This window comes from Rhinopithecus bieti, unplaced genomic scaffold (genome assembly GCF_001698545.2).
Source record: "Rhinopithecus bieti isolate Rb0 unplaced genomic scaffold, ASM169854v2 scaffold_15834, whole genome shotgun sequence".
Lineage (NCBI taxonomy): Eukaryota > Metazoa > Chordata > Mammalia > Primates > Cercopithecidae > Rhinopithecus > Rhinopithecus bieti.
In genome coordinates, this window is record NW_016808980.1 from 2,539,060 (window position 1) to 2,552,135 (window position 13,076).

Below are 13,076 nucleotides of genomic sequence, written 5' to 3' on the forward strand. Positions count from 1 at the left end.
CCTTTTGTTCTCCTTGCTCCCAGCTGGGAGCAGTCTTGGGGCTACCAGTCAAAGAAAATCTGGATAGCAGGGAAAGTATAGGAAAGAAGATCATGACAAATGTCTCCCGAGCATCCACTACGCGCCCAGCACCCACGCTGAGCTCCCTGTTACCTTCATGACGGCTTCTGGAGGCTGGAAGTGGAAGCACTAAGAGCTTCAGTCATTTGCCAAGGGTCACAGAAGTAAAGGGAGAGGTAGGATGGGAACCCAGGCAGTGAGACGGGCAGAGGGAAGGCACCGGGCACTTCTCAGGGCTGAGCCTCTTGGGCCCTCTCCCCTGGCTAGGTCTGTTTTCCCTCAACATCCCGCCTGTCCTAAAAACAATATTCTTTTTGGTGAGCCTCGTTTAGTCATAGTTCTCAGGGTTTGATGTAAGAGAACAAACACTGGGGAAGGAATTAGGAAGCTCAAGTTCCAGAAAGGCATGAAAAGAAAGATCAGGTGCATGACGTGACTAATGTCCCATGCTGGGATGATGGGAAGGTGGTACAGAAAGGGCCCGAGACCCCAGCTCCAGTCCCAGCTCTGCTGCTTCCCAATGTGAGAACCTGGGGAACAGAGATGCCTCACTCAGCCTCGGTTTCTACATCCATACAAGGGGCTGAGGTAGAAAATATCCTGTGCAGCTGGCTGGGCACGGTGGCTCACGCCTGTAATCCCAGCACTTTGGGAGGCCAAGGCGGGTGAATCACCTAAGGTCAGGAGTTCGAGACCAGCCTGACCAACATGATGAAACCACATCTCTACTAAATATACAAAATTATCCAGGCATGGTGGCACATATCTATAATCCCAGCTACTTGAGAGGCTGAGGCAGGAGAATCTCTTGAACCTGGGAGGTGGAAGTTGCAGTGAGCCGAGATCACACCACCACACTCCAACCTGGGAGACAGAGCGAAACTCTATCTCAAAAAGAAAAAAAAAGAAAAAAAAAAAGAAAATTTCCTGTGCAAGGTCGTATCTTAGACTTTAATTACCAACCAACCTGCCCCATCCCAGGCACTCCCCTCCCCTTCTCATCTAACAGGAAACTAGAAAGATAAGTCACATGTATGTACACCCTGTGAATAAAATATCTCGTCTTGGGATAACACAGTTTTGAGAAGGAGAAAAACTCCAAGACAAAGATGGAAGCAGAAAATGGAAACTCCAGAAGTCTTAGGAATGGCCAAGGCCCAACTGTAGACCCCACAATGGAGGAGAAATGGGCCAGACTTCCGGAAGCAAGATCCCGTTGGTGATTTCCTTATGACGAACCAGGCCTGTGAGCCGAATGCACGTGACAGAATCGTGTTTACAAGGAAACAGGCCACGCAGGGGTGGGAGTCCCCAGTGGGCCCGAATGTTGCCGGGCGTCTAACCTGTCCTCCTCCCAAGGCCCTACTGAAAGGACAGGCCCCAGGATGCAGCAGAGAGCCACTTTTGAGTGGAGGCCAGTGGCAGGGACACGTTTCCAGGAGCTCCAGGCCAAGGAGTTTGTTTGTTTACACCTCCCTTGGTCCACTGAGGACCAAGTCCTCACGCGCCCTCTGCTGGCCTCTCCAGATTCAACTCCTAGTATTTTTTTTTTTTTTTTTTTTTTTTGGCCCCAAACGGTAGAGTGCAAAATGCTAATATGACAGTGTGATGGCATTGGCGGTCACTCTGCTGGGTGGTCACTCACTCACTCGGCCACACAGCAGACAGACTGGCATGCTGCCACTCAACTGGAATTTAATGAGCAGCCGTGCACACTGGACGCTGCTCCGCCCTGAGCACCAGGGAGTCCAGTGGAGTCAGGAGAATCATCGGTACAGTAAAGGCAAACACTACACAAGACGCCTTCCAAAATCAGGGATGCAGGGCCAGGCACAGTGGCTCACACCTGTAATCCTAGCACTTCGGAGGCCGAGATGGACAGATGACCAGAGGTCAGGAGTTCAAGACTACCCTGGCCAACATGGTGAAACCCTCTATCTACAAAAATATAAAAATTAGCTGGGCGTGGTGGTACGCACCTGTAATCCCAGCTACTAGGGAGGCTGAGGCACAAGAATTGCTTGAATCCAGGAGGCGGAGGTTGCAGTTAACCAAGATCGTGCCACTGCACTCCAGCCTGGGCGACAGAGCAAGACTCCGTCTCAAAAAAAAAAAAAAAAAAAAAAAAAAAAAAAAAAAATCAGGGTTGTAGGGGCAGAAACAGTGGCTGTGGCCCATTGCAGATAAGGCACTCCTGGTCTCCTCTGCTGCTGCTCCCACCCTTTCCCTCTCTGATCTCCCTGCACTGCTGAGGGAAAACCAGCATCGCTCCGGAGTGCCCTTCCCTGAGGCCAGCCCACCCTACCTTGATGCCAGCGTTCCTCAGGGTCTCCAGCGTGGGCCGCACGTCTGCCTGCAGCTGGTCCTCCACGCCCGTCAGACACAGCAGTTCCATCTCCATCTCCAGGCTTTCGATCACCGTGGCCACTTTGAGGGAGCGGTCGTGCACACTCAGCTTGGCCTGGACGTAGCGGGCCTGGGACACATCGGCAGATGCAGTCACTGCTTAGGGCGAGGAGAGGCCAGGCTGACTGGCCAGTGCCAAGAGTACAAGGGCCATGCCCGATCCCCGCCACACAAGGTGGGGACCCCAGGTGAGCTGCACCCCACAGGGGTGACACAGGCTTCCAGCTTCCTCACAAGTCCTCCATGTAGACACTGCACAGACCTGAGTCCCACCCTACACGCTACGCTCACCTGCTGGGAGACTTCCAGCAAGTCACTTAACCTCTCTGAGCCGTGGCCACGAAATGGCAATAACAGCACCAACCTCACTGGATTGTCTCAGGGACGGGCACAGCCAAGATCTCAAAAAAACAGTAAGTTCTCCCACACACAACATGTACTTTGTAAACCAAACTGTGAGTCACCAGGTTTTCTAAAGACCAAGTCGAGTTTCTGAAGACCATCCACCCAAACTTCCGCTTCTTGTCTTTATCATGTTAGCAAAAACCTGGAGGAAAACCAGTCATCTCCTAATGGGCCTGCTCAAAGCACATGCTTTTAAAATTAAAAGGCAGGTAGCATTTATCAGGGCTAGAATGCTTGTTAAATAATGGCTTACAAAGAACTCAAATTCATTAGAGAGATCCAGGTAGTTTCTCCGTGTGGAGCAGGGCAGGGCCCCAGGAAGCATATCCCGCCTCCCTCCCTTGCATTCCTGCACGCTGCCTTTAGGCCAGGCACCAGAGACACGCAGTGAACAAGACAAGGACCTTCCCCTCAGGGAACACACAATCTATGGGATGGGATGACAATAAACAAGTCAATAATCTGGTTCAACCCCAACATTTTTACAGCTTAAAGAAATTAGGGAGGTCGGGTATGGTGGCTCACGCCTGTAATCCCAGCACTCTGGAAGGCCGAGGTGGGCAGATCACCTGAGGTCAGGAGTTTGAGACCAGCCTGGCCAACACGGCAAAACCCTGTTTCTACTAAAAATACAAAAATTAGCCAGGCGCGGTAGCACATGCCTGTAATCCCAGCTACTTGGGGGGTTGAGGGAGGAGAATCGCTTGAACCTGGGAGGCAGAGGTTGCAGTAAGCCGAGATTGTGCCATTGGCACTACAGTCTGGGCAACAAGAGTAAAACTCTGTCTCAAAACAAAAAAAAAAAGGAAAGAAAGAAAAAGAAATTAGGGAGCCGAACCAGGTGCGGTAGCTCACACTTGTAATCCCAGCTACAAGGAGGTTGAGGCAGGAGGATGGCTTGAGGCCAGGAGTTTGAGATCAGCCCGGGTGGCACAGCAAGACCCCCATCTCAAAATAAATGTGCAAAAAAAAAGAGAAAAGAAACTAGGGCTCCAAGAGAATGATTTATGCCACATTTTCCTGAAGGCATACCATGTGCCAAGGACTGTCTTTAACTATCAAGGATACAAGAATAAACCAGGTCAGGCGCAGTGGCTCACGCCTATAATCCCTGCATTTTGGGAGGCCCAGGCGGGTAGATCACCTGAGGTCGGGAGTTCGAGAACAGCCTGGCCAACATGGTGAAACCCTGTCTGTACTAAAAATACAAAACTCAGCTGCGCATGGTGGTGGGCACCTGTAATCCCAGCTACTTGGGAGGCTGAGGCAGAAGGATCCCTTGAACCTGGGAGGTGGAAGTTGCAGTGAGCCAAGATTACACCACTGCACTCCAGCCTGGGCGACAAGAGCAAAACTCTGTCTCAAAAAAAAAAAAAAAAAAAAAAAAAAAAAAGAAGAAGAAGAAGAACAAACCAAACTTGTAAAGTCCCTGCCCTCAAAAATATTTTATTCTGGAAAGGAGATGGACAAGATCAATGCTAAATATATACATATATATGAACAGGGTCAAGTTTATATTTTTCTGGCCTCTCTAGATTCAACTCCTAGACATATTTTTTGGCCCCAAATGGTAGCACACAATGATAGTGACAAGTGCAATGAAGAAAGTGAAATGGTGTGATGGATGGAAAGTGAGAAGGAGCCTTATACAGGTGGTCCAGGAAGACTTCTTGGAGGACATGGCTTTTGAACTGAGACCCAAAAGAAGCGAGGGAATGGGCCATGGGGCTCTGTGGGTGAAGAGAGTTCCAGGCAGACAAAACAGCAAGTACAAAGGCCCTGCAACAACAGTGAACCCAGTGTGCCCAGCAACGACATCAGAATGGCTCGCACAGAATGAGGGATGGTGGAAGGAGTGACCAGGAGGCAGGCAGGGCTGCAAAGGCAATGGAAAGGTTCCAAAACAACTTACTTCGAAGTCCTGATACTGCTCCTCTGCGAGAGACTTCTTTGCCACCACAAGCACCCGCAGCCCTTCTCGGGCCATGTTGCCACACTGAAAAATAGACCATGGTCAGAGTGGGAGTGGTGCCGAGAGCTCCTGACTTCACTGGGAGGAGGAGGTTGCAGTGAGGGACCACCACAGGGACAGGGAAAATGGCAAATCAGAAAGTTATTTCCCCTACAGCAATCCTCCCTGGAGCAAACCTTCTACAGGGGAGGTTGCAGAGAGGCAGCCGGTGGGCCAAACATGGCCCACATACAGATTGTCTTTGACTAGCACATATATGTTTCCAAAGTCAACATTCTATGGTCTCACACACTAATCTGGATTGCTGAATGGGTGGAAAAACTGAGCATCTGACAAAACCAGGTGCATTTGCCCAAATCACCACAATCAATGATGGCTGAGGAGCGGTGGCCTCCGCGTGTTCCCAGGACGCGGAGGTGTCAAGTGAAGAACACTTCAGCACGTTTTACACGCAAAGTGCAACTCTGCTCAAAATCACAACCTGTTTGTTCATTTGCATTAACTGCCAGGCCCCTGTAGACGTTTGAGTTTGCAACCCTCAAGCTGAGAATCTAATGCAAAATGTCAATTCCCCACCTAGAGCTAAGAGATGGGACAAAAATGGCCTGAAAAGCCTGAGTACTGTTTCCCTCCTGCTGCTGGTCAACTGTCCATGTCACAAACCAGGTTGGGCAGCCCCTGATGTGGCCCCCACAGACCCCCCTCCTGGAACTCACATTCTGTTATAACTGCCCACCCTTTGAGTGTGTGCTGGTCCTAGTGACTTGTCCCTAACAAACAGGATAGGCGAGAGTAAGAGGATTTCACATCTGAGATCAGGTGAGTAAAGACAGTGACTTCCATCTTGTTCGCCCTCTCTTGTTCCCTCACCTGCTCTGTTTGATGAAGCCAGTTGCCAGTCTGTGAGTGGCCCTATGGGAGAGGCCCACCTGCAAGGAATAGAGGGCAGCCTCTGGCCAACAGTCGGCAAGAACCTGAGACCCTTAGTTCAACAGTCCAAAAGGAGCTGAATGCAGCCCACAACCACTGAGCTTGCTCACAAGTGGATCCCACCCCAGTCAAGTCTTGAGATGAGACCACAGCCCCAGCCAACATCTGAATTACAGCCAGTGGGAGGCCCTGAAGCAGAGGATGCAGTTCAGCCACACCAGGATCCCTGACCAACAGAAACCATTATATATCAATTGGGTGCTGCTTTAAACAGCTACATTTCAGGGTGGTTTGTTACACAGCCACCAATAACAAATACAGAGACCCACCTTACCATGCAAGGGTCTGCCTCTGCAGAACGTGCTTCCAAGGTCTGTTTTAACTGCATCACACTTACCTCTTCCTCCAACCAGTCGTTATACTGCACAATGCCAGCCATGACCACATCTGCTCCCTTCATGTAAAACGTAATTTCTCCAGTTGATTCATCCTAGAAAGGGAGGCCAGAAGGAATGAGAAACTGAAAGGAACACCCTCTTTTGGCTGCAAACCTGCTTCCCACGACAGACGGTATATAAAGTGCTCTTAACAGACATCAATGTTTTTTCACTTGGCTGAAGATGAAAAGCAAGAAGGGGCCTTATTTAGGGGCAAAGGCTACAGAAAATAAAAGGAAAACTCGAAGCATTTGGAAGATTATTCAATGACGAAAGCAAGATCAAGTGGATTTAAGACCTTTGTTTTGAAAGTTATTACTATTTCAAATGGAATAAACTCACATGCTATGATTTCAGATTTACACTTGGGACTGCAGATATCATCAAACTGTGGTCCACCAAAAGAATAGGGAAGATAAGGACTAGAACAGGGAGTCTCAACCTCGTCACTGTACATATTTGGGGCAGGATAAGTCTTTGTTCTGCAGGGCCCCTCCTGTGCACTGTACAATGTTGAGCAGCAGCCCTGGCCCCTACGCACTAGAGGCCAGTCATACCCGCCATGGTGACAACCAGAATGTCTCTAGACTTTAGCAAATGTCTCCTGGGGGCAAACTGGCTGTCTCAGCTGAGAATAATTCCAGATCCCTACGTCTGAGGACCTGCCTAGAGATCCAACTACCCAGAGTTTCCGCTCACCCTGACCAGATTTTCTGGGTAGTGGGTAGCACCATGGCACAGGCATCAAATGCTTGCGCCAAGTACCAGTTCGTAGTTGTGTGCAGCTGGACAAGCTACTCCTCTTCCCTAAACCTCAGTTTTCTCATCTGTAAAACAGAAATCAAGCATGTAGCACAGAGACTGATGCACAAAAAGGGCCCCTCAGTGGTATAACTGCTGCTGGGATGAGAGTGACTTCCCAAGTCTCCCAGCCATACTGTACATAGAGAGCAAGGCTCAGCCCAGTACTCTCAACAGGGCAATGTGGCCCTCCAGAAGACATGTGGCAATGTCTGGAGACACTCTAGGTGTCAACGCTGGCAATGTCCTACTAGCATCTGACGGGTGGAGGTCGGGGTGCTGCTCACCCTCCTACATCACACAGGACGCCCCCAACCACCACCAGGAATTCCTCCAGCCCTAAAAGTCAACAGTGCTGAGACTGAGAAGTCCTGGCTTTGAGGAATGATGGCGCAGCCACAGATCCTTCCCCCATTTCCCCCCAGTGACTTGCATTGCTGGGAGGTGGGAGGCAGCAAAGACAGGCAAGAAAATTCAGCATGGCCATCAATACCTTGTGCCTAAATTTTGCTACTCCAGGAAGCCCAGAATAAATGCCCATAAAGTCTTCACTGAATATGGAACCATGGAGACAAAAGTGACTGCATCTCAAGCCGGGTGTGGTGGCTCACGCCTGTAATCCCAGCACTTTGGGAGGCTCAGGTGGGTGGATCACCTGAGGTCAGGAGTTCGAGACCAGTCTAGCCAACATGGTGAGACCCTGTCTCTACTAAAAATACAAAATTAGCTGGGCGTGGTGGTGCATGCCTATAATCCCAGCTACTCAGGAGGCAAGGCTGGAGAATCACTTAAACCTGGGAGGTGGAGGTTGCAGTGAGCTGAGATTGCACCATTGCACTCCAACCTGGGCAACAAGAGCGAAGCTCCACCTCAAAAAAAAAAGTGACTGCATCTCAGATGCAAATGTGCCATGCTGGCTTCTGATTAGCCAAATCCCGTGAACACCCCCAATTCCTACGTAATTCACCATCCTTCACGTAAGAGTCTATCAACCTTGACGTTATCACACAAATTACAGGTGATGACACATACAGCCTTCTCGCCTCTCCTGGAAGGTGCCTGTAATTGTCCCGCTGGGGCACGCGGACCCTTTCCCTGTGGTGTAAGCCCTGGGTCTAGGGAGTAACAGTGTGGAGATCCATCTGTTTTGCTGCCACCCAAAACTACACTTCTGTCTGCTCAGCTCCCCCAAAACCCATGTTTCTATGTGTAAGTTTCCCCAATAAAACAACCTGTAACAACAAACTGGATCTGTCGGCCTTGTTCTTTGGTTTCGGCTCCTTCGGGGGCCCCTTTGCCTCTACAGCCCTTTCACGGAACAGAAATACCCAAAATCAGATAGTGGTAGAGTTTCCTCTTTTAAAATAACTTTCAAATGCCCCTTAATCACCGACAATCTTTTAGAACAACATGCTGACTCATAAAAGCACCCCCAGGCCCAGACAGGCACCCGCGTTGAAAAGTGTTCAACTGCACACTTTATCTTCGATAGACTGCAGCTATGCCTGCTCTTGACGCAGGCCAAAGAGAGCTGTGGGGTCTGCACATTAAAGCATCCGAGGTTTTATTTTTTTCCTTCCCCCCCACAACCAAAGGGTGCTCAACAACATGGCCGTAGGAAATGATGCTCCCAGCCCAGCTTCCTCACTATGAAAAGGGCTCGAGCGAGTTCAGAAGTTCTGTCCAATATAAATACCGCATCAACGATCTCCTCCCATGAGTCACTTCCTCCCACGGAGTTCATCACAAGTTTACTTCGTTCCCATATTATGGCAAGATTACGCCATAAATTTACAGAGATCAGCCGGCTGTGTGGCATTGTTTGGGGGCCTCATCTTTTCCCACTGTGGTCGGCATCTGGCACCTGCTCAAAGGCCTCTTTTAGTCCAGCAGTGACAGTGCTATGATGATCTATAGCCACGATCCAAACCCGTGGCTCCACGTGGGAAGGGGGAGAAGGCATCGGAACATCTTGTATGCCACGAAAACAAAACAGGGACACAACCTTCCTGCAAAAAGACAGCACACGAGTCTTTCTCCAACCTTGCCTGATTTCTTAAGAGACAAAGATTCACATAAGGAAATGGCCTTGTTTTGTGGGTGCAAGAAGGTGCCACGTTGCACTGTGCATGTGCTCACATGTGTTTTAAAAAGAGACCGGGGAGACCCAAATTGGGGCTGTCCACAGTCACTAAACCAAGTTGAGAGAAGTTTTCTTTTTTTTTCTTATTCTTATTTTTTTCTTTATTTTTTTGAGACAGGGTCTTGCTGTGTTGCCCAGGCTAGAGTGCAACAGCACAATCATGGCTCACTACCGCCTCAACCTCCTGGACTCAAGTGACCTCAACCTGGACCTCCTGACCTCAACTTTCCTAGCAGCTGGGACTACAGGCATGTACCATCATGCCCAGCTAATTGTTTTGCTTTTTGCAATGATGCTCAGGCTGGACGGAAACTCCTGGGCCCAAGTGATCCTCCTGCCTTGGCCTCCCAAAGTATTACAGGCAAGAGCCACCATCCAAGCCTAGGAGAAGTTTTATAACTGAACTAAAACTTCCTCACACCAGGTACTTGGACAGTCATTTGCATACAGCATTCAGGTTATATGAACACATCACAACAGGGTTTCCCAGGCCCTTCCTCATGGTGGGGGCTGTCCTGTGCACTGCAGGATGCTGAGCGACATCCCTGTTCTCCACCTATGAGATGCCGGTAGCATTCCCAGCCTCTGGTTGTGACAACCACAAATGCTGCCAGACACTCTCGAATGCCCCCAGGATGAGAATCACCACATTAGAGGAGTGTGGTGAGGTTTGTGCCAAGGGGAGAACTAGTCCAAAAGCCCCAGAGGCCCAGTTCCACCCACCCAACAAAAGATAAAGAGACAGGTCAGAAAATGACAAAAAATAGCAAAATAATACTTATTTCATTAAAGATAACCTCACCAAGATGGACATTCACAGCACTATTTTTAGTAGTCAAAACCGAGAAACAGGCTAGCGCAGTGGCTCACACCTGCAATTCCAGCACTTTGGAAGGCCGAGGCTGGTGGATCTACCTGAGGTCAGGAGTTCAAGACCAGCCTGCCCAACATGGTGAAACCCCGTCTCTACTAAAAAATGCAAAAATTAGCCAGGGGTGGTGGCGCGCAACTGTAATCCCACCTACTCAGGAGGCTGAGGCAGGAGAATCACTTGAACCCAGGAGGTAGAGGTTGCAGTGAGCCAAGATTGCGCCACTGCACTCCAGCCTGGATGACACAGTGAGACTCGGTCTCAAAAAAAAAAAAAAAAAAAAACAACTGAAATGAGACACAGCCTAAGCAGCCAAAAAATAAGTTAATGAATAAAATAGTGGCGTATTCTTTCAACAGAACACTGCATGTGCATTAAAAATCATTAAAATCAGATTTTAATAATATGAGAAAATTCTCATCATCATAGTTCAATGAGGGAGGAAGTTTAGGAAGCCTTCTATGGAGCTCAGTGCCCATTTTATCAAAATGTGTGTGGATATTTACACTCGGATATGCTTAGAAAAGAGACTGAAAGGAAAAGGTAAAAGGTCTTTTGGGGGGTGAAAATGGAGATGAATTGGTCAGGCACGGTGGCTCATGCCTGTAATCCCAGTACTTAGGGAAGTTGAAGCGGGAGGACTGCTTGAGGCCAGAAGTTTGAGACCAGTCTGTGCAACATAGAGAGACTTTGGCTCTACAAAAAAATTTAAAAATGAACTGGGCATGGCAGTGCATTCCTGCAGTCCCAGCTACTTAAGAGGCAGAGGCAGGAGGATCCCTTGAGTCCAGGAGGTCAAGGCTGCAGTGAGTCATGTTCACACCACTGCACTCCAGCCTAGGTAACAGAGTGAGACTCTGTCTTGAGAAAGAAAGAAAAGAAGAGAAAAGAAAAAAAGGGAGGGAGGTGAAAGAAAGAGAGAGAGAGAGAAGGGAGGAAGGAAGGAAGGAAGGGAGGGAGGGAGGGAGGGAGGGAGGGAGAGACGGAGGGAGGGAGGGAAAGAAAAAAAAAAAAAGGGGAAGGGGAAGGGAAGGAAAGGAAAAAAAAAAGGGAAAGAGGTGAGAGGGAGAGACAAAGAGGAAGGAAGGAAGAAGGAAGGAAGGAAGGAAGGAAGGAAGGAAGGAAGGAAGGAAGGAAGGAAGGAAGGAAGGAAGGAAAGAAGGAAGGGCAGGCAGGCGGGCAGTTTTGATCCCCCTCTTTACCTGTAATTTTTTGTTCTAAATGCCTTAACTGTGAATGTTTTTTAATAACCTGGGAAGGGGGGGCATGCCAGGTTAAAACGAAAATAGATTTGCCCATCTGACAGCATCGCAGACTCTGAAGCACAGAGTCCCTGTTCTTCCTGCTGGAAGACACACGAGCCACATCTCAAAAAAATGTAACACGTCCTTCATAACTAGATGAAGAGTGGCCTATGCCATTCACTTATTCTAGAATGGCTGATATTAGGGACTGTTCAATGATGAGTCAACCCTCAAATGACCTTAGCAGAGCCCACGGCCCTAGGTCTTGAAAAAATTCAGGCTGGAACAAAATTAAAGTAATTCCATAGGAGATAATGACACTCATTCCCCAGGAAACACCCCACCCACAGGATTTATGCTGCTGCTTCCAGACCACAGATGTTCTTGACATCAGATGCACACTCAAGATACAGTTTAGAAGCCAGGGATCCAGCCAGGTGTGGACCAGTGGGAAAAGCAGCAGCTGTGTGGGAGAGAAAGCTCCCTCTCCACCCAAGAGTTGCCAAGGACACAGGTCCTACAGAGTCTGAAAGAACCTATTGGCCTCTGGACATAAAAATCCCCTAACGTAGGGCAAACATGGTGGCTCATTCCTGTAATCCCAGCACTTTGGGAGGCTGAGGCGGGTGGATCACCTGAGGTCGAGAGTTTGAGACCAGCCTGGCCAACATGGAGAAACTCCATCTCTACTAAAAACACAAAATTAGCCAGGCATGGTGGCACATGCCTGTATTCCAGCTACTCGGGAGGCTGGGGCAGGAGAATTGCTTGAATCCAGCAAGCAGAGGTTGCAGAGAGCTGAGATCATGCCATTGCACTCCAGTCTGGGCAACAAAAACGAAACTCCGTCTCAAAAACAAACAAAAAACACCCTAATGTGTGCCGTTTCAATCACATTCATGGTGTGCGTCTCTGGTTCCTCAACACAAGAGCTCAGTGCCACCTCCATCTCCTCCAAAAGCCTTGAAAGTGGCTCACAAGGACCCACACCTCTTGGTACTCAAGCCGTGCACCAGCCACCCCCCTGGAATGGGGCTGGACCCAGTGACTTGCTTCTGATAATGGCATGAGGCTGACGTGAGGGGAGGTCACCTCTGAGAGTGGGTGATAGAAGACTGTGACTGCCATCTTATTCACTCTTACCTGTTCACTCTGATGAGGTAGCTGACGGGGAGCTGACTACAGGGAGGCCCACGTGGGAAAGCACTGAGGGTGGCCTCTGGCCAACAGCCAGGAAAAGAACTAAGGCCCTCAGTCCAACAACCCACCCAGAGCCGAACTCTGCCAACAACACTGACGTCTGCATGTGGATCCTACCACCATAGAATCTTAGATCCCTTAAGCCCAGGCTGTGAGAGACCCTGAGCCAGAGGACCTAGCCAAGCCTGCCACAGAAACTGTCCTGGCCACAGAAACTATCAGTTAGCAAATAGAAAATAGAGCCCCCAGTTAGGTGTGGTGGCTCATGCCTGCAATTCCAGCACTTTGGGAGGCTGAGACGGGAGGATCATTTGAGATCAGCCTGGGCAATATGGTGAGACCCCATCTTCACCAAAATGGTAAGAATTAGCAGAGTATGGTGGTGTGCACCTGTAGTCCCAGCTACTTGGGAGGCTGAGGCAGGAAGGTTGCTTGAGCCTGGGAGGTCGAGGCTGCAATGAGCCGTGATTATGCCACAGAAAGAAAGAAAAAAAGAGAAGAGAAGAGAAGAGAGAAAAGAAGGAAAGAAATGGAGGGGAGGAGGAAGGAAGGAAGCAAGGAAGGAAGGAAGGAAGGGAGGGAAGGAGGGAGGGAGGGGAGGGGAGGG

The 13,076-nt window shown here is 49.4% G+C and overlaps 1 protein-coding gene across 3 annotated transcripts in view; it reads right to left on the minus strand.

Annotated features, from left to right (window-relative positions):
- Nucleotides 1–13,076, minus strand: part of ATP9A (ATPase phospholipid transporting 9A) — a 181,178-nt gene that overhangs the window by 29,159 nt on the left and 138,943 nt on the right. For all 3 annotated transcript variants that reach the window (XR_001888369.1, XM_017888155.1, XM_017888156.1), the window contains exons 16-18: nucleotides 6,171–6,263; nucleotides 4,784–4,867; nucleotides 2,366–2,536 (exon numbers count right to left, since the gene is read on the minus strand). Coding sequence is in view for 2 of the 3 variants with exons in the window: in XM_017888155.1 (XP_017743644.1) it covers nucleotides 2,366–2,536; nucleotides 4,784–4,867; nucleotides 6,171–6,263 (348 nt within the window). In the remaining variant the exon portion in view is untranslated. The remainder of the gene's footprint in view (nucleotides 1–2,365; nucleotides 2,537–4,783; nucleotides 4,868–6,170; nucleotides 6,264–13,076) is intronic.